General features: G+C 44.3%; 1 protein-coding gene across 1 annotated transcript in view; it reads left to right on the forward strand.

Annotated features, from left to right (window-relative positions):
• Positions 1–4,109: 4,109 nt before the first annotated feature.
• PCNX2 (pecanex 2) overlaps positions 4,110–27,333 on the forward strand; it is a gene marked incomplete at its 3' end in the record, with an annotated part of 159,128 nt that continues 135,904 nt past the window's right edge. The window contains exons 1-7 of the mRNA XM_082305421.1: positions 4,110–4,271; positions 10,604–10,809; positions 13,449–13,566; positions 15,849–15,885; positions 16,786–18,075; positions 26,711–26,858; positions 27,027–27,182. Coding sequence (XP_082161547.1) covers positions 4,119–4,271; positions 10,604–10,809; positions 13,449–13,566; positions 15,849–15,885; positions 16,786–18,075; positions 26,711–26,858; positions 27,027–27,182 — 2,108 coding nt within the window. The 5' untranslated portion in view covers positions 4,110–4,118. The remainder of the gene's footprint in view (positions 4,272–10,603; positions 10,810–13,448; positions 13,567–15,848; positions 15,886–16,785; positions 18,076–26,710; positions 26,859–27,026; positions 27,183–27,333) is intronic.

The raw sequence follows: 27,333 nt of genomic DNA on the forward strand, positions 1-27,333 counted from the left end.
GGCAGCGACCTCAGCCCCGGCGGCCGCCAGCGCCGCCGACGTGGGGGCGCCCGCCCGGCCGCATCCTCACCTGCCGCCGCCGCCGCCGCCGCCGAGCGGGAGCCGCGGGAGGGGGAGGGGCGGGGGCGCCAGGCAGGGGGAAGGGGCGGGGCCGGGGCAGGGGCGGGGCCCGCCCGGCCCGGTCGCCGCCGCCGCCGCCGCGGGGCTGCGGCAGGTAGGGCGCAAGCGCGGGCGGGGAAGGCGGGGCGGGGAGCGGCGGCGCCCCGCGACCTCCGTCCCTCCCTCCCTCCCTCCCGCCGCCGCGCCCTGCCGCCGGGGATTGGCCGCCGGCCGTCACGTGGGGCCGCGGGCGGGAGGCGGGGGCGGGCGCCTACCTGCCCGCGCGCCCGCCCTCCCACGCGCCCAGACTGGCAGGCTCCGGCCGCCGCGGGGGGCGGGGCAGGGGCCGGCGCGCGGGCGGCTGAGGCGCGGGCGGCGGCCGCGCCCCGCCGGCGGCCGTCGCGGCGGGGGATCGGGGCAGGAGCGGCCCGGTCCGGCCCCGCGCGGAGCCGGGGCGGTGTCGGGGGGAGCCCGTGGCCCCCGGGCGGGCAGCGGCGCCTCGGTGGAGGCCGCCCTCAGGCGCCCGCCCCGGCCTGCTTCGTCCCGCGGGGGGCGGCAGAGCAGGTCGGGGGTTCGTGCCGCCGGCGGCGCCTTCCCCTCGCCTGCCTTGTCCGGTCTTGGGGCTTCAGCGGAATAAAACCCCAGCAGCTTCTGAGGAAACGGAGCTTCCCCAGTTCGCGTTCCCTCTTCCACCCGCCCCCGCTGCCCTGCCGGCGCACGGCGGGGAGGGTCCCGGCTCCCCGTGGGGCCATCGCAGGAGCCCGCCCTTAGGAGGCTGGCTGGAAATAGCAGATGCCGCGTGTATGCTATTTCTGGACAAAGATTTTCCTGGGTTTAGGTGGAAAAATCGTATCACTTTCTAAACCACATTAGTCGTTTCGTTGGAAGTTGGAGGGAAGCGTGTGGGCCCTCGGGGACGTACCCTCTTCTCGTCAGCGCTGTGGGAAGCGTGGTTCAAAGTGGAAGGAGACGCGTGCCCGTCCTCGGAGGCCATCGCTTCGCGCTGCGGCACCTGCGGTTCGGGACGCGGCTGCTGCCAGCAGAAGCCCTGAGGTGGGCAGAAGAGGCTTGGGGAAGGTGTCAAACCGCACTGCCAGGTAGAATAACCTGGCCTGATGAATGCCTCTCAGCTTCTCGCACAAAACCCCACATCCAGAGCACTATACATCCCCTACAGAAGCACAAAATTCGCAGCTGGATATCACAGGACTAAGGCTCCAACAGACAGTAATTCAAAAAAATTAAAATTACAGTATCCAAAAATCATAAATTTTTATTTTCCCCACAGTCTAAACTGTGTCAATAGCTGTACACACAAGAGAATTACACGCAAAAATAAAGCTACGCAGGAAGTGACTTACGGAACCCTGCTAACCAAAAAGAAAGAATGCAGAACCAGCATGTCTATCGAGTCTTTTCCCATTTCCTTTAATATAAGAGAATGCCTTGCAGCTATTCAGAGAGATAATTACAAGCCTTTTCCTTATCTGCATATTTGCTTTATTATAAAAGCCATAAACTATGTTGTAATACAAGCATTCTGCCACACAAATTCCACCTTGAACTTTATCTGTTATCTAAAGGAATCTGCAGGAACTAATTAAGTGTGGAATGTTTTGGGTCAGACCAGGTATTGGTTGCAGTACGGTGAAAAGTTAAATATTTATTTAGAGCGATTATTCCAAAATTTGCTCTCTGAAGTACCATTATCCACTAGGAATTGCTACACTCGGGTTATTCTTTGTTCAGTGTTCCCGCAGCACCGAGCACTCTAGGATCTTGGTATGTAATTGCTGTTCCTAGGAGTTCCAATAATGGCAAGAGCGTTGCGGAGAACACTGGAAAGCTCCTGTAACTTTTCTGACGGCACCACCTGGTGGAGTTCCCGTTGAGAAGGACGGCATACAGAAGGCAAAGCTTTCGGCTCAGTCTGTCATTGGCTTCTCTCAGGAGAAAAGTGGTCGCGTTTTTCATCTTTGGCACTCCTGCAGCTGTAGGTGTAGTACTGTGCATCTACGTTGTGTCCAGAATACACATCCTGAGCTGGAAATTAGAGGAATCCTTCATTCCTGCAAGTACCATTATACCAAAAAATATTTGGTGTCAACATTATCCAAAGATGAGGAAGAGTTGAAAGATTTGAGTGCTGGGCAGACAAGTCACCCTAACAAGACCCAATCTTATGTCAACTCCAATGAAGTCTGCATTACCTGGGGCTTCCAAATAATAACCTACATGAGTCAGAGGTCTCAAAAAACAGAAGAGAGGAGGTTTTGAAGAAGCTTTCCATTTCCACCTTTCTTTACTCATCTTTCTTTTTTGGAACTGTGCATGTAAGTGATCTTATCTGCCAGTATGCATGTGGAAAACAACTTCAGTAGTTTCTGAAAATTAACATTTTTAATTATCACACATCAAAAATATTATTCACAGCCGGCTATTGCACTTGATTCAATCATTACATTTGTATTAACAAACTTTGTCATCTTTGAAAAGAATCTGCAGAGGATACAAAAAAAAAATTTCCACTCAACAAGGGAGAGGTTTGGGTAACATGTGTTTACAGGAGTAGCACACGAGACACCGCTAGGACTGTGCCTCCTTCGAGCAGATCAAGAGACCTCGCTGCTTACCGAGGACAAAGTACTCAAGCCCTGTGGCTACAGACCCACAGACATCCGAGGGTGCCAGCGCCGCTGAAGGAAACGGTGCCGTTCCTGCCCTGCTCCCAGCCGCTTGTTTGTACTGCTGTGCCATCCCTCCCGCCAAGCCGGCACAAGCACCCGGCGTGGCCGCGTCGCCCGCAGCATCAGGAGGCGAGCCGAGATGTGCTGCATTTGCTCACAAATACGGTTGTTTGATAGCATCTTTGGTCTCCTACCTTTGCCTAAAAAATCCATACGAGGCACGCCGGGACGCGTGTTTAGCCCATGAAACTGTAGCCGCGGTCAGGAACAATGGAAGCAGGGTAAATCTGGTGAAGTAACGTGCAAGCTGCTTGGCTGCCTGCATTTCGTACACGCGTCCTTCACAAAACCGACTGCCATGGAAGTCTATGGATGTGGAAAAGTCCCTAGAAGGGGTTGATGAGAGACGCACAATCGAAGTTCGCAGCTATTTTCTGACGGCCGAGGGTGAGAGGGAGGGAGTGCTGCGTACGATCGGCTCTGGTGGCCATGGCCCAGCCTGATGCCCCTTCCTCCAGGGTTATCCCATAGGGATACGCCCCGCATCCTTATGCCCCATCCTTCCCTGCCTTTGGCCTCCCCTGCTCAGGCTCCGGCTTGGCTGAACCCTCCGTTTCAGCTCCGCTCCCCCCTGCTTCGCACACCTATGCTTCCCCCGCCCCTCTCGTACCTCTTGACTCCGCTAATTTGAGGTCAGCTGCCGTGAAGTTGTTTTACCCTAAACTGATTCTCGAAAGAAACCGAACGGTTTTTACGGAATTTCCCCAGCTGCCTGCCCAAAACACGGCTCGAAACCACACGCACATGTCAACGCTGAAGTCGGGCAGAGCTCAGAGCGCAGAGGCCCGTGGTGTGCCAGGCGGGACCGGGACCGGGACCGGGACCGGGACCGGGCAGGGGAGGCAAGGCGGCGGGGGGTGTGGCGGAGGAGCAGAGCAGGCGCCGCCGCTGCCCCTTTGCCGCGCATTTTTTGCACCTGTGACCCAGCCCCGCGCCCGCCCGGGGCGGGACGCCGCGGTGACGGACGCCTCCGCGCCAGAGCTGCTCCCCGCCGCGGCCCGGCCCGGCCCCGCCGCCTCCCTGCGCTGCCGCTCGCTACCGGTAGCCGTGCGCGCCGCCCCCGCACCGCGGCGGGGCCGAGCGGGGCGCTGTGCCGGGGGGGGCGGCCCCTGACGGCGCCCTCCCGGCGGCGGCGGCGGCGGCGGCGCTCGGGGTGGGGCGGGCGGGATGCTCGGCGTCGCGGGGCACCATGGGAGAATCCGCGGGCGCCCGGCATGGCGGCGGCGGCGGGCGGCTGAGGGGCGGCGGTGGCGGCGGCGGCGGGGGGCGGCCATGGTGTCGCCGGCGGCGCGGCTGGTGGGGCAGGGCGTGTGGGCGGCGCTGACCGGGGGCTGGTACCACGACCCGGAGCAGGGCGCCTTCACCAACAGCTGCCACCTCTATCTGTGGCTCTTCCTGCTGACGCTGCCCATGGCCCTGCACCTGGTGAGAGCCCGCCCGGGCCGCGGCGGGGGGCGGCGGGCGGCGGGGCCGAGCCGGGGCCCGGGGGCCGCGGGCACCCGCCCGGAGGCGGCAGCGGCACGGGGGCGAGCGCAGCGGGGAAATGAACTCACCGCCGGGGGGTAAACAAAAATAGGCATATCGGGTTTTGCGTGAGGGTTGTGTCGCTAAAGGTTACGGGGGTAGGTACGGCGGGCGCCCTGGGCTGGGGCCCTGCTGGAGCTGTCGGGCAGGGTCGCTGAGGAAGGGGTGCGATGCTGGCTCTGCAAATCCCCAGTGACCGTGGGGACGTTTGTTCAAAAAAATCTCTTTTGGAGACGTTTCCCTGCCCCCCCCCACCCCCCCCCCCCAAAAAAAAAAAAAAAAAAATTACCCTTCTGCTGTAGTCTTACCTGCTAAGAAGGGTAAATAAATGGAAAAATCCCAATATCGCATAATTAATATGCCTTGCTGAATGTCACCGGTGAGTCACATGGCTTTTCATGACATGCAGCTCTTTTGGTGCTGAAATTTACACATTGCAAATAAATAATAACTAGAATTTGTTTGCCAGACTTGAAACTTATTTTCCTTGAAAACTTGAAACTTTTGCTCTATTTTTGAGCATTCCTACTGTGTGAGAAAAGCTTAAAAGTATAGTTTGCTGGATCATTGCATCTATCCATTGGTGTGTTCTTCAGTGATTGTAGCTTAATACTGGTTCCATTGGAAACAATTTCCATCCCTTTGATTCTCACAGTGACTCAACTAAATTCTTAAGTGAGTTCTGTAGATTTTTCTTTTGTTGTTGTTGTTGGATAAAATTTCTAAATAGGTCTCTTCACCCTATGTGTCAGATATTGGCCTGATTTTCAAGAGTAAAGAGCATTCACGAATCCCTCTGCAATCCCAGTGAAAAGTCAATCTTGTATTTTTAAAAAATCAATTGGTATACTGTATTCTGTGGCATGGATTGCAGTAAATTCCGTAAGCATGGCTCATGGAGTTAATAAACCAAGATAACAATATGCTTTCTTCAGATTCATGAGATCTATTTCTTGTGCAAACCAGCAAGAGTCTTACATTGACTGTCAAAGTGGTATATGTGATTAAAAAGAAAAAAAAAAAAAGTAAAGGTTAACTGTTTTCCAATTGATGTAAGTATGTATCTGAAGGAATATATATTTCCTTGTGGGGAAACTTCTGAACTAATAGCATGGAAGAAGGCATGCAGAGTTGCGCAAAAGAACACTGAATACAAAGACTGTAGGTCAGAGCTAAGGTAAAAAAAAGACATTATTTAAAGGGAAAGGGAGAAAACCTAACTTACCTACTTAACTCTCTCTCTCTTGGGCTTCATCTTTGCCTGTCTAGATGGACTTGCGTTTTCTGCAGACTGGCTGACCTTCTGATGAATCATCTGGTTAAATGCAGGACTTGTGTTCTTGAGCTAACGTATTGCTATGGGAATTCTTTATCCTTGATAAGAATAATGCGTTTATTATGCTGCCTGCTTGATAGTAATGATGTCCATAAGTATCTGTTTTCTTGCTTTTAAGCGGTTGAGCTTTGTAAACTTTGTGCAAGACATATATTCTTGTCACTTAGAAACCTGAACCTGCTTTTTAACTAAAGATTTTCTTTTGGAAATTTTATTTATACTATTATATTCAGTAATGTTTGGGGTGATATTTGTTACACACTCGACACCAATAGTTTTGGATTCAGCTAAAGCAGTCACTGACATTTCTTGAAATGGAAAAGTGAAATCAGAGTACTACTTTTTAAAATTTTTCTTTGCTTGGGATAATCTTAATCATACTTTTTGTCAAAGTCATAAAGTCTCTCTGAAACAGTTTGATTTGAATGAAACGGCAAAACTCATCCAGCTGTTTTTAGATTTTTTTCACATTGGCTCAGCAGAGACACGCTGACAGTAGCATCAGGAAGCTTATAGTATCAAGTTGTTTCTGTCGTGTGGATTGAGGGTTTCATTCTCTAGCTTTGTCAGCATAGCTTACTTCGGTACTAATGGTTTTGTTATTAGCTTCCCCACCCCTGAAAATGTGCAGATCTGTGTTTCTATAGCTTCCCTTTCTTTCTCATTGATCCTTTGTAGTAGTAAACATACAATTAAAAATACACATTGGATATTATTTGGAGCATCATTGCTGTTAAAATCAACTTTCAAAATTATAATGAGATCTCTTCTAACTTTGCTATGCCAACTCTCATAATAGATTAAGAATTAAAGTTATCTTATTCCACCAAACAGTCCAGGGTCCCCAGGTGTTTTGTGCATGAAAATAGTGGTAATTGTTATATGAAGCCACCGGGCTGAGTTCAGCCCCAGTGAAACACCAGTGATGCAGAGATGCAACTTTGGGGATGCTTGTACTACAGCTTATTTTACAAGGCACAAGAGAACACCATCCGCGTTTCGGTGAGTCCCCAGAATGGCTCAGTGAGTGTTTCGTCTGCCTTTTGTTGGACAGGAAGCCCTTGAACTTACAGGGTTATTACTTCTTACGCATTAGATCTTCAAATCATGCTGTGATAGGGGAAGTACAACGTGGCAGTATGAGGGTGTGGGCACATAAATTACTCAGAGGTAAACTGTAAGAAAACTTGCACGGTGTCAGCTGCTTCCAGTCCCATTTGGCCACACTTTACCCCACTATCTCTCTCTGTAAAAGTAAGGATACATACACCTTCACAAAAGAGAGATAAGCTACGCTGTACTTACTGTATTTATTGTGTGGTAAGATGCACACTTAGAACTGAGTGTACACCCCTGGAATTTTATTTGCTACCTGTTTTCCCATGTTTTATACGGTGTGATGGACATCTCTTAGTTACTAATTCAGCTAAATTAACATCAAAAGATTCATCTTTGGCTCCAATATTATGCCTCCCACTCATACCTCTGCAAGCCTGATAGTAGTGGCTGGCTGCATATTTATTTGGTAGTTCCCTCATTTGGGTTTTGTAGCACATTAAGACACTGAGGCCCAGGTGCAGCACCGTCTTGCTTTAGATGCCTCAGGTGCTTAGGCATCAGGTGGGATACATCTGGGTCTAATCACCTTTAATCACTCAGTCCAATTTAAAGGTGTGGTATTTTGTTCAAAGGTTACACAACTTTATATTAGGAAGTATATACCTCAGTCACCTCTGCCTTTGTGCTACTTGAATAATGTTAGTAGGCGTGAAGAAGAAGAAGAAGAATTTGGCCGTTCCTCTGGGCGGGCAGAAGCCCCAAGCAAAGGCCCTCCCTGCATGGGCAGGTCAACTCCGTTGCATTTGCAGTAGTAAGTCAGGCCACATTCAGAACATGCCAGCCTGCATTTCTGCCTGTGACCCCACGCTGTTCTGGTGCGGGGTATAACAACAGAAGCTACTGGAAAACAAAAAGTATGTTATGGTAGGGTTTTTAATTGGGCAAAAGCAAAGAAAGCTAGAACTACAGCTTCCACAGAAACCTGTGGGATGTCATGAAGCTTGCTTTCTCATGAATTTGTGTTTGTGGTTGGTTTTTTGGTTTGTTTGGGTTTTTTTTGTTTTTGTTTTTTTTGTTTTTTCCCTCCTAGCTTCTAATAAGATGTCAGCTCATTTGAAGCTTTTTCTGTCACTGGGGCAGCATTCAAAAGGTCAGAGAGCTGTGTGGGTTCCTTTTGTTAACGCAGGAGGTGTGCTGCTGTGACCTTGTCCCAGTGGGGTGTATTCTCTCACAGTTAGTTGAAAGTAGCCAAAGAATTAAAAAGTTATTCAGCAGAGGGGATGGAGAGAGATGATGAATACACAGACACATGGTGTGATTATAAAAACCTCGTTTCCATAGGAAACCAGGCTAATTATAACTATAGTGCATCAAAAGCTCATCTATCGTCTAATTCCTCAGTGGTCTTTAACTTAATTCCTCCTTAGCTCAAGCAGATTTGATAGCTTTCACCTATCCGTACCTGGGAACACCAGCTGCAGTCATATGACGCTTGTACCCTTATGCAAGAGGCCTGATTTGGAAAATTGAGGGCTTTCCATTCTCCGCGTCATCTTTCTCCTAATTCCTCATGTGGGCAGGCAGCAAGCTGCTGGCTTGTACTACATAGCTTGCCCCAAGATTCAGAATATTAAGGGTGCATTGGCCTTATTATACATGGGCAGGCTTGGGATTGTGGGCATGCATGGCACGTACATGGGGGGAAGCGCTGCATAGCTTGGGCAGATGGGAGACCACGGGCTGGCTCAGGGCGCAGCTCCCATAGGTCTGGTCACAAGGCAGGGCTGAGGACATGCAGCGCTCAGCATTTGCTAAAACTGGCCCTCTTTTCCACTTGGAAATCTAGGAGCTTCCTTTGATTCTCTCTTGTAGCGTGCTCTGCATGCATGGGCAGCACTTCTGGAAGTCTATTTTTGTTGTGTCCTCTTGACATTATTCGTGTAATATTTATTAAGCTTTATGAACGTCACCTATAGAGCACTTCTTTTCTAGTGGCTTGTTCTGAGCTGGTATTTCATAATGAGCGGTTGGCCTGTGCTTTTTAGTGTATAGTTGAAGACATTCCTTGGAAAGTGAACAAATCTCTCTCTTAAACAAATCATTACAGATAATTGGATATCGTTCTTTGTGAAACCAAGCAATTTTTAACTTGTGTTTTGCAAATACATTAGTCATAAAACACAAATTCTTCAACTTTATCCACCAAACCTTATACCCCGAGAGCATGGCCTTGCAACCTGATCCTCTTTCTGGCTCGGATTCACAAAATAACTGAAGGGTATGGTTAGTTTTGGTATATGCGTAGCACCACAAACTAGTCTCTCTTAAGAGAGAGACTATGCCTGAACTTGTAGAAAGTAATGTCTTTCTTATGAGGGATCATTAGTAGTACCTATATGCTAAACAGCTTCTCCACTTTTGTGCAATACATTCTTTGTATATGACTCAGAATGGTCATAAAAAAGGATTTGCCTGAAAATTTTCACATGTACATCTTGAAGGGATGAAGTCTCACTAAGCCAAAAGCAGCAGCAGAATAGCAACCCACTTACTTGTAATAACACAGAAATGATTCAACGTACTTGTTTCAACATCAAGATAAATGTGGTGACTTGTTTTAGAGATGAAGTAAGTGTGCCTCGTTCCCTTCCCTTCACCTGTGTGGTCAGTGTGGTTTATTTATGAATCTGAAAGGATTTCTGATCTTTTACGTCCAAATGCTCCTTGACCTGTAATGCTGATACTTAAAATGATAGATTTAGGCCTGAAGTAAAGACCATTCTTAAAAATTAACTTCAGTAGGCTTTTAGCAATTCCTGAGCATTGAAAATCTTCCCTTCCTTCCCCCCCCCCCCCCCCCCCCCCCAAATTGTGTGGGGATATAGTAATGCTCTGTTCAAAAACCAAAAAACCGAGAAGAGATTAAACTCATTGTGAGACTGCAACTGCGTGACAGCAATACATAAGGGCATTCCTTGACTGTAATGATGAAGGCTTTGGCCCTTTGGTTACAACAGCAAGTGTCCATTGCTATGATTTGCCCTTTACTTTAAGGAAGTATTTACATATAAAAATGTTGTTAGTGTGTCATGGCTGTGAAAGAATTTTACAGACAATAGTTGAACTGTAATTAATTTTAATGACTAAGAAATATGGTGCTCATCACAGATCAGCAAACAGATCACAGGCAGCTGCAAATTAACAATTACGAACTTTAGAAAAAGAATTCAAAGCGGCTGCCTCTCCAAATGCATTTTATTCATTTGTTTTGACTAGTCCTGATCAATTATTTAAAATTCTTCAGCGGTAGAGAGACTTGGGAACATGTTGTGAAGTGTTAGAAAAAGGAGATCAAACTACAATGTTTTACGGTTAAATCATAACTGAGAAGCAGGGTAAGATGACAGTTTTTCAAAAGGGGTTTCCTGTTTATAGATAACTAATGTTTCATTTTGTGTCTGCATTTTTAAAAGTTCATAGTTTAGGAAAGGCTCCATCTGCATTATCCTGGGAATGCAGTATTTTGATAGGATTTACAATGTTTGTCAATTGTGAGATTTTACTGATTTTGTTAAGAAATAAGTAATAACCACAGCTAATCAAAAGAAGAATAGATCTTGTAAAATGGTTTGAAATTTTAACACATCCTTAGACCTTTTTTGTGAGCAGAACTCAAATATACTGTATGAAGATGCACTACTTCTTGTGGTTGCGAAACAGTAGAGGTATGAATAACAGACAATAAGGAATAAAGAGTTTGAAAATTACTTTAAAAATTTTAGTAGCATCTTCTTAAAATAAACTGTTATGATTATGTCTTTATTATTTCTTTCTGTAGGCTTTTCCAGCAAATGCAGTTACAGTTTTTGTGTACTGCAGCTTGGTGACAGTGTTCTTCACAGTAATAAAGGTGATCAGTTACCGTCTGCACCTTATGTTTGATAAAGGCGAAGTAATTCAACAAAAGATCTCAAGAAAAAATGGAAGGCAATGTAAAGATACAGAGGTCCCAAAAGGAAACACAGTTCAGCCCTCAAATCGTAGGTATGGTTTTTATTGCACATTGCTGGTATGTTCTGTAAAACGGATGAGTTTGCACGATGGTCCTGCGTAACAGAAATGGCTGTTGACTGTAGGAAGATTCCTTACAGTTGTGTGAGGAATGGCACTTTTAAAAACCTGCTTAGCGCTTTTATTTTCAGTGGCTGCAGCATGCTTGTGGTGAAGCAGGCAGAGCTGCACCTGATGCAGAGGGTGGGGCAGCAGCCGGGCAGGATGAAGGCAGGAGGAAGAGACTCCTCTGGAGGTGCTAAAAGATCCTGGAGAAAACCTGGGAGAAGTTTTCTGGGGAAGCCTTAAGTGTGTGCTCTTTCCTCTTCCTGCTGGGAAGAGGAGAGGAGAGGAGCGGAGCGGAGCGGAGCGCACCCGTTGGTGAAGAAAATGCTTTAATATCACAGCTTTGAAAGCCTGAGCTCTTGTTGCCTTTGTGTGCTTATAGTAACTTCCCTCTCAGATCAAACCTACACCTGTGAGTTGCTTTTCCCCCTGATGTTTTATTGTGGCTGTCTATGATGCTTCTGTGGTCCTGTTCATGAGGAAAGCTAGAACCGCTTTTATTTCTCAGGCATTTGGTGGGTATTTGCAGCCTCTCTACTGAGAAGCCAAGTACTATGTCTTTGCTGCAAGTAAAGAATCAAAGTCAATAAGGCTGCTTCCAGGTTGAGATGGCATTAAAAGTAAAAATAGTATTGGGCTAAAGACTATTACTGACTTTTTCCAGATTTGTGTATGTGTAGAATATTCTACTGTAAACTTTTCAGAAAAAATGGAGACCTCTCCTGCTGTTTTTCAAGCTTGAGTCATACAAACAAATGAAGCTGGCAAGCAGCTTCCAGTGTTCCCAAGCGTTACGACAGATGTCAAAAATGCTGAAACAAGGTACATCCAATAGTGATGGAAATCCATAGAAATGTCCAAACAAAGCTTAAACCGAGTAGGTTTATTACAACTACCAGTCAAACTTGAACAGAGAGCTCTGTAGAAAAGAACTTTGGGTATTTTTTGGTGCATTTGCAGTCGCTGCTGTTAGCTCTGTGCAAGCTAAGTGGTATCATGATTGTTTGTGTACCTCTATGCTCCTGCTCTTCTGTGTCTGTACACATGCACGTCTGTGCTACACTCCTGGCAGTGGCATTGCTGAGAGTGTCAAGGTCTGCCTGCATTGAGACTCTTCTGAGAAATGCCTCTTATGTGTGTCACTAACCATACAAGGTTTTTATTGTAGATTAGGTGATGCCTTTCAGGCTCTGTTCCTCTTTAGTTCTTGCCAGCCCGCAAAGCTATTTCCTATTTACAGATGTCTAATACAGTAATTTAAGAGGCTCATCAGTTGTTCTAGGCTGGTTGACATTTAAACAGAACCCCAGTGTTTTCCTGTTCACTGGCTAATGAAATGAATGCAAACTTTCATTATCCTGCCTTTATTTTGGCTAAGAAGTAAAGGTAGAATCACTTGAAACTTGTGTGTTAAATCATATAACTGTTCCTCCACCTAGGAGGTCCTAGGTGCAACGATCTGTTATTTAGTACTTGATCAGAAAATAAAGAACTTAGTATTTTGACTAGATGGATGACAGAAGTTTTTAAACAGGCCCTGGCAGTTGGCAGGTTGGTTGAACAAGTTTTTGAAGCTAGCTAACTAAAAAAAAAAATTGTGGAAAGTTGACTGAGACCCCCCAGGTAAATAATTTTATAGCTTATATACAGCTGTAGGGTTTTAAAAATAAGTTTTGGGGGAAAAAAAACAACCTCACAAACAAACAAAAAAGCCCAAACCCGCACTTTTTGACATTTCACCATAGTGTCAATTTTTTTTTTTTCAATTGAATTTTTGTTGTATTATACCCAAGAAAGAGAACGTTTGTTGGTTCTCATTAGTAAACCTTGTCCAAAAATACTTGCTTATATCCATGGAAAAGCTAGTAGAAAATATGTGTAAAAAGAGTTAGTGGGTAGTTGAATGCATCCACAAAGGAAGTGATCAACAAGTTGCCTATAACGTATGAAATTAGTAACGGATATATGTTTGCCTTGGCTAAAATCAGAGAAACAACTTTATTTTGTGGTCTAATGATTATATTAATACACATCACGTATTGCATTTCAAATAGTTGTTTAATGGGAGGTTTGTAAATAGGCAGTTAGATAAGCAGTATGTACATGAGGGTACAGTCAAAGCACGTAAAAAGCAAAAATTGTGAATAGAGTAGCATTTGACCGTTATATGTCTAATGAGAAGCCCCAAACAGCTTTTGTGCCAATAAATCCACGTGCATGTCAGGCAGGCTAAATGACATTATATACATGTAGGGAGTTTGAAGAGGTGTCGTCGTATTTCTCGTAGCAATGCTCTACTTCCTAAGACACCAGAATCATTTTGTATTGAGGGATTTTTATTTCTTTATTTTTAGCAAGTTGTCTTGGAGAGGAAGGAGGTGCAAAAAGGGGTTACAGTATTTTTCAGCCTTGTGCTTTTAGCATTGGAGGGGGAAAACATGCTGTCGCTTCATTGTGCTGTGCTATTTCTTCCTATTCTGTTATTATTCCTCAGCTTCTTCCCAAAACTCACTGTGATCCTCTGTGGTAAGAAGCATTGCTTTATTTTTCGTTTGCTTACTTTTCAGCAATAACACCGGGGACAACGGTGTCGTCGGTGAGACCAACCAAAATGACTCTACCGAAACAATTCACGACAGTTCAAGGGTACAGGCTCTGCACTCGCAGAACTCACCTGGAGTCATGGTTAGTATGCAGTTTTCTGTAATAGTGTCTTCACTTTGTGCAGTCCACAGCTTACCACACGGAGTTTTGCGTTGCCAGGTACTGATCACTTGAAGCGTAGGTCTGCCTTGAGGAGGAAGGGTTGTTCCGTGGATCTACTAGGTATACCACTGCTGTCAGTCAGCCTTGTCCTAAAGGTCTGGGTTTGCAAAGCTGAAGCTAGTATACATAATTCTGCACTTCTTACCAAACGGCCTTTGTAAATCTTGCCAAGAGCAACTAGTTTTTGTGGCTGTTTTGAGAGAAGGGAGAGGCTAATGCAATCAGGGCAGCCTCTCATTGCCTCAGAAGGGATCCGCTCCTGGAGTGTTAATAATTTGGTTTTGTGTAACTAGACTTATGCTTATAAAATGAACCCAACACATCTTTAAACAAAGCCTAAAACCCATTATTTAAATGTAGGAGATGTCTACACAAGGTTAAAAACACATGTATGTGCATTCCATGCCATTGGCCATGCTTTCTAAATCAGTAGTGTATGAAGTGATGAAGGGGATGTATGTAGATGTTATTATTAAAGAAAAAATAGGAAACACCTATGAGAGGGTTGAAGAGTTAAGTATCCAAAAATTAAGAAACGGAATGAACACTGTCTGTGTAATCTTAAGCTGCTCCCTATGTATACTGTGATAAAATCTTTAATTATGTGATCCCATGCTATTTTTTCTACAGGACTCCTGCCTCAGTCAGTGCAGAGGATGGTTAGTGCTCTCTGAATAAGTAGCTATTTGATACTTCATTCTGTCTTCATATCCCTCCACCCCCACCCTGTGTCCCTATTTACTGCAAACTGTTCAAATCCTGGTCTGAATCAGAACTATTTTCTCATTTCCTGGAGTGTTTTTACCTTTTTGTAGCATCTGTATGATTCACAGACATTTAATAGTTTGTTTTTTTTTTTTTTTTATAAGGTAAAATATTTTTCGCCTTGTTTCTGTCTTAGTCCCCAGTATTCTGGTATTTGTTCACTCTGCAGACCCATTTCTTCTTGGGATCTTGTCCAAGTCTCCCACTTCCAAATATGTAGGTTGGGTCTTGTCAAACCTAATCTCCTGTTCTTGCTGCCGGGATACCACCATGAAATTTTAGGAGATAACAACTATTTCCTCTTGCTTTTGGTGCCTGTCAGCCAGAAGAGAGCGACATTAATTTTTCCCAATAACTTTTTTTCTAGTTATGCACTTAGGCTGTTGAATTTAGACTCTTGAAGTATTCCTCTGGAGTATTGTGTTTAGTTTTGAGCTCCCCACAGGCATTGACCTCCTGATGAGAATCCAGCAGATGCCACCAAGGGGATTGAGGAATGAGGTACATGATGTATGAGGACAGGCAGATGGGATGGTTTAGTCTTTGTAAGGCTAAAATCTTTTGTAAGACTGGAAGAGCTTACTGCTGTCTTCAGCTTCCTATGGAAAGATATAGAGAAGACTGAGCACACTCTTCTCGGAGGTGCCCAGTGACAGTATAAAAGACAGTGGCTGCAGCTTGCAGCCATGGAAAACTACAATTAGATGAATTGGATTTAAAGGGGTTTTGTGTATTTTTTGGGGGGAGGTTGGGTTTTGTGGTTTTTTTTTGTTGTTGTTGTTTCTTTTTTTTCCCTACCAAGAAGGTGGTCAAATACTGGAAGAGGTTGCCCAGAGAGGCTGTGAAATCTCCGTCTTTGGAGATATTCAAAGATCTGCTGGAGATGGCCCTGAGCAACCTGCTCTAATTGTACCTGCTTTGAGTGTGTGTATGGCGGAGGGGATTTGGACTAAATGACCTCCAAAGCTTCCTTGCAATCTAAATGATTCTATGACAATTTAATGGCTCTGTCCTCTAGTTTTCCATTGAGAAATTGTTACCAAGTGCTGGAGACCAAACTTTTCATTTTAGTACTTTGGAAACACATAGCTGGAAAAGTGGAACAGATGAACACATTCTATTCCGTAATGATTAAAAAAAAAATCTGGATTAGGTACTGCAAAATGTTTTTTAAAAAAATCTTAGATTCCCCCCCCCCCCCCAACATCACACACAATTGCAATGATGCAATTTGGAGCATGACTGTTCTATAATCATCTCCCTCACCCACCCCTTGCATTTTGTGCAAGGCACATGTCCAAATTTCAGTGATGTTAAGCAACTTACCAATGCTGTAATTAACCTTTGATTAGATAGCTATTGCATTGATAGATGTTTTTTCCAACAGAATTTAATAAATGCCCATGATAATTTTGTGTGTTTCTTTTTATTTTTAGGAGCTGTCAACACGGGAAACTATTGAAGATCTCAGAGGTACCTTAAAAGGCTTTATAAATCTTTTTAAACTTTTGTTTAATCATTGCTTACCACAAAAAAAAAAAAAAAAAAAAAAGGCACAGAGGACCCCATGGCAGGTTCTGTTGTGCCTCATGTTAGGAACTGAATGGAAAAGCTTGAGAGAACAAAATCTCAAGGGAATTCTAGCAGACTAAACTTTCTCAGCTGTCAGCCAGGCTGTTTGGGATGCAGCCTTTTGGTGAGAATGCAAGTAGCTCTCCCCATTTTGACATGGTGAGATGAAACAGCCTTTTCCCCACATTCTTGGGAAGCTCTGTGCCTCTGGAAAGCTTTTAACAAGGAAGCCTATGCTCAGATCGCATCTTAAAGCCCTTAAACGTCTTCTGACTGTAGTCTCCTGTTGCGACTGTTGACCTTTAGCTCAGTAGTGTGTACTCCAGCACACCTTGCTTTGCCTACAGTTCAAGTGCTTGAGATGTATCAGTATATTTCAGTTTATCTCCTTTTTATTAAGGTTGATTGCTATATCCTATGGGACCGTTTAGGAATTGCACACAGTGATTTAACGAACTTCTGCCACGCTGGTTTATTCTTTCTTTCATCTCTCGCTAAGTGGGGATAATTCTGTGAAACATTTAGTTTAGATATTAGCTGTTTCTTGAGCTATTTTGACTATGAAATTAAATAGACATGCTGCTACACCTGTCTTGACCTGGAAGGATTCCAGCTTGCTTTTATAGTATTTCACACATAGCTAAAAAAAAAAAAAAAAATCCTTGCTTAGGAACTGTTTTAATCAGCTGCATCATGTGTTCTTCCTTTGCTCTGCCATGGATCTGATTTTGCTAGCTTCATACTTAAGTAATGCACAGTGTTCACATTTGTGAGACCTAACTCCCATATGTTTTTTATTAGGTGTTATGGTATTAGAAGACCAGGCCGCACCACCAGTTTCATCTACCTCACCCTGTATCAAAGCAGATATATTACCCATTTCTACAGCCTCTGCTTCAGGTGCCACCACATCAGCAATAGCGACAAAACCAGCTGCTATGGAAACATTTTCTGGTAATGGAATAAATGAAAACGGAGGGAACGGACAGCCATATGGACAGCATGGATCCCAAGATATCCTTGTGGACAGAGATGTAGCTAAAAACTTCTCCAATATTTCTTCATCACAAGGTGATATTTTAAGGACTGGAGTTTCTTCAGAGCCATGGGACAGTGAAAATTCAGTTGTTTCAGACCATTTGAGTAATCCTAAAAGCTACAAAAGAGAGAAATTGCCAGATGGATCACCACAGACAGGCTTTACCAGTAACTGCCCACAGTGCAATGCCATTGCAACCAAAGATCCCGAGCACGTGGAAAGTTCTTGCAATGCCGGTAATACCCATGAGGACCTTGATTGCTTGAACAGTGAGACCGCTGTTGCAGTTGTGGACAACTCTCTTCCTGGAGACCAGCTATGTGAGCCCATTAAAATTGTCATCACGATGAGTACTACACCAAACACCACCCTCAGTGACCTAGCGGGTTCTGTCCACCTGAAGGCTCTGGGAACTGAGAGAACGAGCTCAGCCCTCGAGCCTGGTATAGTTACAGCAGGCTGCCCAAGTCAGCAAACTAATGAACAGCTCAGGATCCCTGTTATCACTTTTGACTTGTCCGATGACAGTAAAGGTAAGGCTTGCCCAGAAGTTAGTGAAAGCGAAAGAACTCCAGAAATTTTAAAGGCAGAGCTGTCGTCCAACCAATGCTCTGGCTATGAATCGGGTGATGCAGTGAAGGAACACAGCAACCCAGCAAATACTCCTTTAGAAACTAACACTTCTTCAGATCCAAATCGGGAGAATGCTTCTGAAAATGTGCAGACCATGGATTTAGCTTCTAAGGAAGACCTGCAGAACCTGGACCCGCAGTCCTGTAGAACTGCTCACGAAAAGAGGCACATGCGGGTGCTGAGCGTAGACAGCGGGACAGATGTGCTTTTAAGTAAGAATTTCATGGAGGTATCTGACAAAGAAAAGACCTTACCAACTTCTAAATCAGATCTAGAAGCTAAAGAAGGACAGGTGCCCAATGAATCTAACTTTCTAGAGTTTGTCTCCCTCCTGGAATCCATTAATACCTCAAAGATGAAGGCATCTAATCAATCCACTGTCAAAATGGAGACGACAAAGGAAAATGGGCTTGTCGGAGGTATGATGCATGGTTTACAACTCTTTTGGAATAAAGTAGTTGCGACTAGTTACATTATTTGTAACAGCTTAGCCCGAGATCTGCAGTAGGGTCAATTCCCAGAGGAGAACTGGTTTTGCTAATAGGGCCAGGGTAGGGCTGGACTTGGTGGGACAAGGTGATTTGGTTAAAGTGTGATAGTGTCAGCTGCAGTTCTTCGAATATTTTTATTTTCTTAAAGATTTTCCTTTGGAAAACCTAATGCTAACTTCAGTAGGTGTCTGGTGTGTATCTAGTGTTCTATACTAGAATAGCATGCATGTGGCAGGCCTGGATTGTTGGAATACCAAAAATATCTTACAAAAACATGTATAGCTATAGTACTGCGCTTGCCTTTGTCCATCTTACCAGGTGTACCTTGAAGAGTTGTCTGTGTGTGCCTATAAGTATGTAGAAAGCTGGAATTGTCACTGGTGATGGTTCAACTTTTAGCTAACACGTGTGTGTGTGCACACACATATTCCTAAACTTCCTGGACCATTGTGGGTTGGTTTATAATTAAAAAAATGAAAAAAATCATGTATTTGTTCTCAATAGGTAAGAGTTTCTATTTTTAGTTGCTTAAAACTAAAATATTCGGGTTTTAAGGAGGAAAGTTTGGTGGTTGTTTTCAATGAAAGCCCCCAGTATTTTAATGAAAAATGGAATGGTAACTTCCCATGCAAGTTCCCATTTAATCAAAAGGGCTTTTATTTAAAACAAAAAATCCCCTCAGTCAGCTCATTTTAAAACCTATAAGCAATCCAATTTATAGCTCTTATGTAGAAATATCTGGTTTTAATCAGCATTGTCATTGCTGTCACTTAACTCTGTCACCCCTTTCTGTTAGGAAGGAATATTGTTGGTAGCATCTTTAGCAGCTCTCTAGGCAAAACTAGCAGGACTGTTTCGTGAGGGTGCGAGATACGGTGCAGTGAAGGCAGGTGCAATCTCAGGGTACTTGCCAAGTGATCTGTGCAATCGGTTTAGAAGATCTGGGCCAAAGTGAAAGAAGACAACCCATATCTTCCCCTTCTCCACAATGTTTGGTTTACCTTAGATCCTATAATAAGCTGTTCTAAGACAGCCTAAGAGGGTGCAATCTCAATACCTATTTTGCATGGAAGGTAAGAAACTTAACGGCGCTCAGCAGAACAGCTCAGTGCTCCTGTTTTGCAATGGTATCCCTGTCCATAGACCGACTCTAGGGTGTCTCTGCTCCCCCGGCTCATTCCCACAAGAACCTTCCATTACATGAAAAATGCACATCTGATTTCAAAGTTTGTCAGCTTTTTTTAAAAACAAATGTGAAATTCATATTTTTATCTTGTTTAAAAAAAATTAAGTAGATAGTTTTATTTTCTCGATGTGTCATCTACCTGTAGATTCTTTTTACCTTTCACTCTGCCTTTCCTAACTCTCTTTCCTCTTATCTGTCCTATCAATTACATTAGACCCATATCTCGTTCCATCGTTCACTTGTGTCCTTTTTTCTTTCCACTTTGTATTTCTAATTTGTGCCTTCTCTTCCCCCATTCATTCCTTCTCAGTTTAGCCACTCCACCTCCCTGCTGTGCGACCTCCTTATTTGCCTTCCTCTTCATACTGCTTCTCTCTCGTCTTTCCCTCTGCTCTTCCTAGCAATCCGCACTGTTGATTTTCTAGCCTTTTCCACTCTCTCGAGCTCGCCTAAAGCTGTTGCCTCCCTATAGCTTGCACTTGCTTCTCTTGTACTTACCCTCCTTTCCATTCCCTAGTCAAATTTTGCTCCTCCTAGGCCTGGTGCCTCTCTTCTGGTCTATCTTACCCATCTCCCCCGCCTTCTCAGGCTGTTTGTTCTGCAGAGCAGTTTCTGTCCTGCTCTATCGAGTTTATCCGCCTGCCCAGCTGGCTCCAGTCCATACTCCCTGGTTTCCTAAGATCCTGATCCCCTGCTGAGCCCAGAGAACCCCGCCAGGTCCCCGGGGTGCAGGGGGTCGGGTGCAGGGTTGCCTCCCTGTGCAGCAGCACGCTGCAAAATGAGGGTCGCGGCAAGCGGATTGTGATCTTTGCTGCTCCTCGACCGTAAAAAGGAGTATTTACACAAGAATTTGACTTCTGTGTGATGTGACTTAGCTGGAAAAGAGAAGAGAGAAAAATTTCAGAGGTAAATTTTTAAAAAAAGCGCAGCTAATCTGCAAAGGGCTTTCAGACATGTACCCTCAGATAATACGAATGGGGAAGATTGCAGCATAAAAGAAAGCAATGGGTGATCAGAATAAATCGGCCTCATAGATTCCACGGTGACAAAAAGAACCCCAACAAACCAAAACTTTATTAATGTGTGTGTAGTAATTGTGCTTTAGATCTGGCAAACGAGATTCTTATTGGAATCCACGATCCTGAGGAAAGAGGAGGATTCTGCTCTTCCCTCAAACCAAGCTGTTACTTAAAGCGACCTGAACTGAATTTCCTACTTTCCTATTTTCTTAAGTCCGTATGTTTGCGAGACGGTGACGCTGAGCCGCATACCTGTGTAATTAAGCGGCCCTGCTCGTTTCCGGCGTGGGCCCAGCAAGTGTCACCCGGGGAAGGGAGCGGGGCCGGGAAGAGGGCTGCCCTGCAGGAGCCGGCATGGCGGCTGTGGCTCCTGTCGCTGCGAGGTGGCTCCTGCGCCTCGGACCGGTGCTGTGGGAAAATGGGTATTCGATCTGAACTCTTTAAGCTAGGGAGAGGTAGTTCAAAGGCAGTTATTTTTTAAAAGCAAGTAGGCTTTGTTTTCTAGCCCAGTCAGAACGTGCTGTTTGCTAAAATACATTACTGTCATTACTGGCAGCTTCCCCACAGTAAGACTGGATTTTAGGAATGAGAAAGCCTCTAATTTGTTTACAGCCTTGCAACTACAAATATGCTTGAACAAAATAGTGTCTTAGAACAGATCTGAATAAACATTATTCCCACATTAAAGTGGTGGTTCAAAAAAAAAAAAAAAGAGTGTGTGTGTGGGGGAATACAGAGCAAGTCAAGCTCTGCACCAGTTGTTTTGAGGGAGGAGGTTGGTTGTGTTTGTTTTTTGTTCTTTTAACCTTGCAAACCGCCTAATTGGCAAAAGCTAATAATGAGCATGAAATGCACCCCACAAAGGTGTTTATTAGGCAGCGTGAGAAACTTGGCAAATTCCTGGAAAGCTGGATATTCAGAGCTGTGTGTAAGACAGCTGACATTTTGCATAATTTGGAGAAAGTGGGGAACTGTGCTCATCAGAAGTCTTGCAAGTGAGTGAATGTCATGGATGGGTCTTTGTTACGAGTGCTCCCTCAAAGAACTTGTGAGTTCTGTGGAAACAGAAGAGATATCGTCCTGACCACGTAAGCCTTTGCCAGTAGACAGCTCAGTAAAATGCAGTACAAGAAAATTAAAGCCTTGCTTTACACTACCAAGGATGCCAGATTTAATGTGTTAAAATACAGGACATAAAAAAGCTGTTTAAGAGCTGTTCTGTTGCCATCCCATCTCTTCTGGATCGTGAGAAAGTATCACTGACACTGTTGCTAAAAATGACTTTCAGGCCAGTGTCCTTTCAGTTTTGAATCAAACTTGCACCACCCACGTAATGAAAGCCTGTGGAAGGGCAACTGCAAATTTTCTTCAGTCTTGGAAGCATAAAGAAAGCCGGATTTATTGGCTGCTTTGGGTCCCTCTGACATGCCTGGAGCTGAGTAAGAGCAGCTGTGCATCAGACTTGTGCAGGGCAAAAACTCATGTATGTCCCCTCTGGCACAGCTGGCTTGTAATCTAGGACAAGCAATGTTATCAGCCGGGGGGCAAAGCCTGCCATGGGAGTGGTGGGGACCGGCATGGGAGAACCTAAACCAGGACTGCGTGGCCTGAATTTAGATGTTTTGCAGGCTCTTTTTAGAAAAGGTACTCATCATTCTGGGCAGTGCACAAACCACAACCTCGAGTGAGTTCTTCTGGATCCCAAGCAATTACCCTTCTCCTATAAAAAACTAAAACATGCTCCTGTGGATGTTTTTAGACTCCTCGTTTTTTTTCCCCCTGCATGTGAGAAAGAGGGCTATCGCCTGCCGTATAATCATGGGGAAGAGGGATCCTGTGCATTGAGTCACCAGCCCAAATGACAGCTGTGGTGGGAGGCGAGAGCAGGGGAGTTTGCTGGCAGGCGGGCAGCACCCAGGACACAAAGCCCTGCCAGGTGCTGAGCTCTTCTATCGGGGCAGCTGTGTGCTGTCCCTGACTCCCCTGCCAGAGAGGGACCGTGTGGTGTTTGATGCCCCTCTTTGGATGAGGAGGGTGCAGAACTCAGTTCTCTAAATCTGATATTCAATGTGTAAGGCTTGGCGAGTTGAAATTTTAAAATTTCAGCCTTTAAATCAAAGAGGTAATAGTATGTTTGATGACAAGGCTGGCACCTGTAAAGAAACTATGAGGTTATTTCGGAGGTCTGTATTCTGACATAATTGTTAAATATAATGATTAGACTCCTTACCTGAGACCTCAAAAGCCTTGATTTTATTCCTAGCTCTGCTGCTGGCCTAGGAGATTGTTTTGAGCAAGTCACTTCTCTGCTTAAGTCTCCCTGTCCTGTAACAGGTACAGTGAGTATCGCTAGTTTTTCCTGTCGCTTCAGGATTAATGTGGTAATCCTGATGAATGGATAATCCCGTGTGCTTCTCCAGTGCCCATGTTGAACTTTTATAGCAATTCTTGGACTGTGTCAGGTTCTCTGGGCACTCCCGTTGTTTGGCAGGTGACCAACTTTAATGTCAGATTTTTCTTTTAATGTATATGTGGCATAATAGGCAAATTTGAGTTGAGAATAAAGTACATAAGATAGATGTTTCTGCTAAAACAGTCGATGAAGAAAGGGCTAGGAATGTCCTTAGGATATATTCTCCAGAGATACGAACGGGACAGTTCACAACTCCATAGAGCTTTTGCTTCATGCTGGTACTAACAAGAGCATAGAGCAATTTGAAATCAATGATCTCTGCAGCCGAACAGGCAACAAATATGTTTTAAAGTGGAAGTTTCTGTTTTGGAGTGTAGTGTTGCGGAAGGAAGTAGATTCTGTAGCAGGGCAGTTAATGAACAGAAGAGACTCTGGTCTGCTTGACCAGATTTCAAACCAGATGGCATTTGAAATTATGACAACAGTGGCATTTTAACTTTCAGGAGTGAGTTGTGGAGATTGGGATAGGGATATACAAGTAAAAGACGAGGAAAAATGTCTGGGAGACTCTGGAGAGAGGGCACAAAATAGTAAAAATATTTTGGAGAAAAGTTACAGAGCAATAAAATTTCATTTTAATTACCTAATAATAAGGCAACTTTAAAGTCGAGATACACTGACAGTTGGTTATTGTGATTACTATATGTACAAAGGCTGCTCCATTTCAACTGTAAAACTGTTTTCAGCCTCCTCCCGGTGTGGACCAAAGGCTTGTCTACGAAGATGGTTTGGGATACCTAAAATCTGTTCCACAAATGAAAAAGTTTCATGGCAAAGGAAATTTTGGTAGTGTAACTGCATTTAAATTAGGAGCTCATTTGTCAGGGTTGGGGTGCTATACTTTTAAGTAATGTTGCTATGCTGTTACAACTCTCTAGTACAGATAAAAATGTTTACAGGAAGTATCTTATACCCATATGGGACATATAAGAGACATTTATCTTGGTAAGGCTTTTACCAGGATAACTAAAGGATGTATCTTGTGCTTAATCAAAATATGAAAATGGTGTACAGACCAAAACTTGGTGGTTTGTGCAGGACTTTTCTGAATCACCCTTCCCCAAGCCTGCCTTAGCCATGAATCCCGGTAGTTACGCCTCACATATCTGAGCCATGTGGCATATAATTTCCAGATAAATTATGAAGTTACTTGCAGAGCCTGGGTCTGAGCTTGGGGCTTCTGCGAGCCCAGCCATGTGTACGCCAGAGACGTGTGGAACGGTGGCTCCCAGTAAATGGCTCTGGTAGGAGGCCACAGGGAAGGTGCAGGTACGCTGCCATGTTGTGCTTTTTACTCTTCTCTTGCTCTTGGAGGGGGTTTTTCCTAGTAACTTGAGCTTCGCCAGCATAATTTCCATGCAAGGAGCGTTTGGTGACGTAGAGTCAATTACGTACCCTGGCAGAACACTCCTAGTCTAGACACCTCTATCTTCATTTAAATACTGAAGGTGTAAGTCACTCGGAAGAAAATGAGTAATAACCATGAAACCCAGTCACAAACCCATCATGGCCCACCTTTCCAGTGCTGGAAGTACTCATCCCCATGGTGTTGTCTGATTGGCATATAAAGCCTGTAAGAAGCAGTACGTTTATGTTTTTATTATTATGACTCTCTACCACTGCAGGGAAAAGAAGTCTGCAAGGCTTGTGGTTTGGAATGGAAAAGAGAGAGGCATTTTCTAAAACCACTAGATAATCAAATTAAAAAATCTTTTTAATTGTTCCAGCCCTAGAGCTAGTTTTGGGCAATATGGGACCAATTAGATTATTAAAACCACAGTTTCTGATCTCTATCAATTATCCTTACAGCTTGAACAGCCCAAGCCTTTAGGAAGGTGATTTTGATTAGGTGTCTGTGGCTCCATCACCTCCCTCAGGTACAGTTGCATCATTAAGGGGATGCTTCAGTAATGCCACAGTTAAATAAGGCAGTTTCTGCTTAAAATGGAGTTTAAATCTTTAATTAGGAAAGGAAAAAAAGGGTTGTCCATTCCCTTCCCCGCTTCTTTTTTTTTTTTTTTCCCCCTAAATAGAAGAAAGTAGGTCAGGAAGACCTATTGAAATTTGTCTTCATGCACAACAGATTTCCCTAAACCACATTTACGCTCGTATTTATTGCACAAGAAGTCAGGATGCTTGGTCGTCGTGTGCTACAGAAAGAGCACGGGAGACTCGGAACACTGGCAGTGTTGTAGCGAGATTCTTCTTTTTCCTCCTCGTGGACGCTGAAGGAGCGCTGCTGTTCCAAGCAAGAGTTACGTGGTGTCTTTATCGCTAGTGCCCATTCCCTCTCGCTTCTGGTACCCTGGCTGGTGAGCGTCTGCGGCCCCAGTGAGACTCTTCAGGCTTGGTGCTGCTTGTTGTGCTTCACATTAAGGGCTGAGATCTGCTGGGATGAGATGTGGTGGTACAATTAAAGTTGTTCTTATGCTTCTGGATTCCCCCCCCCCAGTAAGTCTGAAGTGTCTGCAGTGAAAAGTGGTTATGTGTGAGTGTCTGAGGCTTTAGGGTCTTAGAGGCGTGTGTCCTGTGAATGGAAACTGGTGTAGAGATATTCCTGAAGGTAGGTTTGTTTGTAGAAGTAATGTGTTATTAGATCACCTGATATGGTTGGAGGAAAACAAGACAGATGATCTGAAAGGTCTGCATATCCAAAAGCTTGTTTGCTTTTTTCAGTTATATCAGTTGGCCTAATGAAAGATGCTATGTCTCTCTACAAGCCTTGAATCTGTTTTATCCTTAGACTATCTTAGCTATGACAGCACTATTTCCTGACTGGCGACTCTTGCGGGTTAGGATGGTAATTGTATTGGTAGGAAATATGGTTTAACAAGTGGATTTTTTTGTGGGGAGAATTTCTGTGGGTGTTTCTTTGATGATTAAATTTCTAAGGTGTTTAAACAGCAGGTGTTGCAAGAAGTCTGGGTAAGTACATTTCAATACACCTTGCTTAGTGCAAGAAGCTACAGGACTCACTGAAGCACCTCCAACAAGCACCACAAAAAACGTTTTTTTTTTTTTTTTTTTTTATTTTCCATTTAAAAGCATTTAGTTGTGCGACTGCACATGGTGGTGATGAGATCACTGACTTAGTTGCACTTTAAAATCCTAACAGATAATTTTTTTTAGTTTACAGTCAAAGCGGTTGCAAAATGTTTTACTATTCAGCATGAATGTTAGCAACTAAAAGAGACTATTATATATAAGTAAATGACATACGTGTGTAGAGAGGTAATATAATTGGTATTCAAATTGGTATTCAAAGCAGTAGAAATTGGACAAGTCCATCATCTATATTTAAAAATCTATAGTTCTGTATTTTCCAAGCTTAGGAAAATCTACTGTGAAATTGTTTAGCCAGTTTCTCCTTTGACCTGCATCAGGTGTGTGGCAGGTGGGGAAGAGGGATTAGGCAGCTACATGCTTTCCTGTCCAAGAGCTCTATTTCCTTCGAAGGTGCTGCTTTCCCTTTTGTAAAAGGGGAATGGGCCAATGCTTCTGCTTTTCCACTGCCAGTATACACAGCTTGGGAACAAATTACGGCCCCCAGGAAAGCAGCCTCTTACCCTTCTAGGGTAGGGACAGATTGCTTCCCTCTGAAACAATAGGAGAAGCAAAGCAGAAATTCTCTCGCGTTTGTCCTTTGCTTCGCACAGCCTGTTCTTGAAACAACCCATTCACACAGCCTCCTCAAGTCAGAGTACCTCCTCGTCCAGATTTCTGTGATTGTATTGTTTTAAGTAATTTTAATGTTTTCCATAAAACTAGTAATTACTGCGATGTTTTAGCTTTTCTCTTTTAGATGCTCTTGTTCAGTAGTTAATGAACAAAACTCTTGACAGTCATCTGCGGAGAGTGGCTCCACTTCACTGCCCTGTTTTCCAGATAGCCAGATGACGGAGAGAAAAGAAGAAACGGTGGGAACAGAAAAGCACTGTGAGCAACTTCCTAAACAGGAAAGATCAGATGTACAAAGCCAAGATCGTGCTAGTACTAGTCCGGCGCTGCCAGAGTCTGCCAAATTTGCAGCACTGTAAGGCCAGTTTACTTTACAATTTTGTACTTCAAAGTTATGATGTAAGCTGTTTTGTTTCACTGAGTAGAAATGACATAAACTTTTAATTAACCTCTCTTTCTTTTTGTTTTATTGAGAACAAGAAAAAAGTTCCTCATAGTAGTTTTGAAACATTTTTGTGTCAAGTTACCAGGGCAACAGGCAAAGGCAGATAATCTACCGGGTAACTTCTCAGCAAGACAGTTCTGTCTTGCAAGTAATAAGTGGACCTGAGGCATCTGTGCAAGATGAGCTATCCGTGGATGCAATGCACGTGTTCATAGATGAAAATGGTGAGTTTCTGTAATTGGAATAATTACAATGTGTGAGGAAATTTCCAAAGAAACTTTAGATGCCCTGGAAGGATATTTCTCTGGTCTGTTACTGATTGTATGTTTTCCTGTGTGCGTGAAAGAAAAGGGCTTAGTAATTTAAAGTCAGATCACCAATAACT

The sequence above is a fragment of the Platalea leucorodia genome (assembly GCF_965183815.1).
Source record: "Platalea leucorodia genome assembly, chromosome: 3".
Classification (NCBI taxonomy): Eukaryota; Metazoa; Chordata; class Aves; order Pelecaniformes; family Threskiornithidae; genus Platalea; species Platalea leucorodia.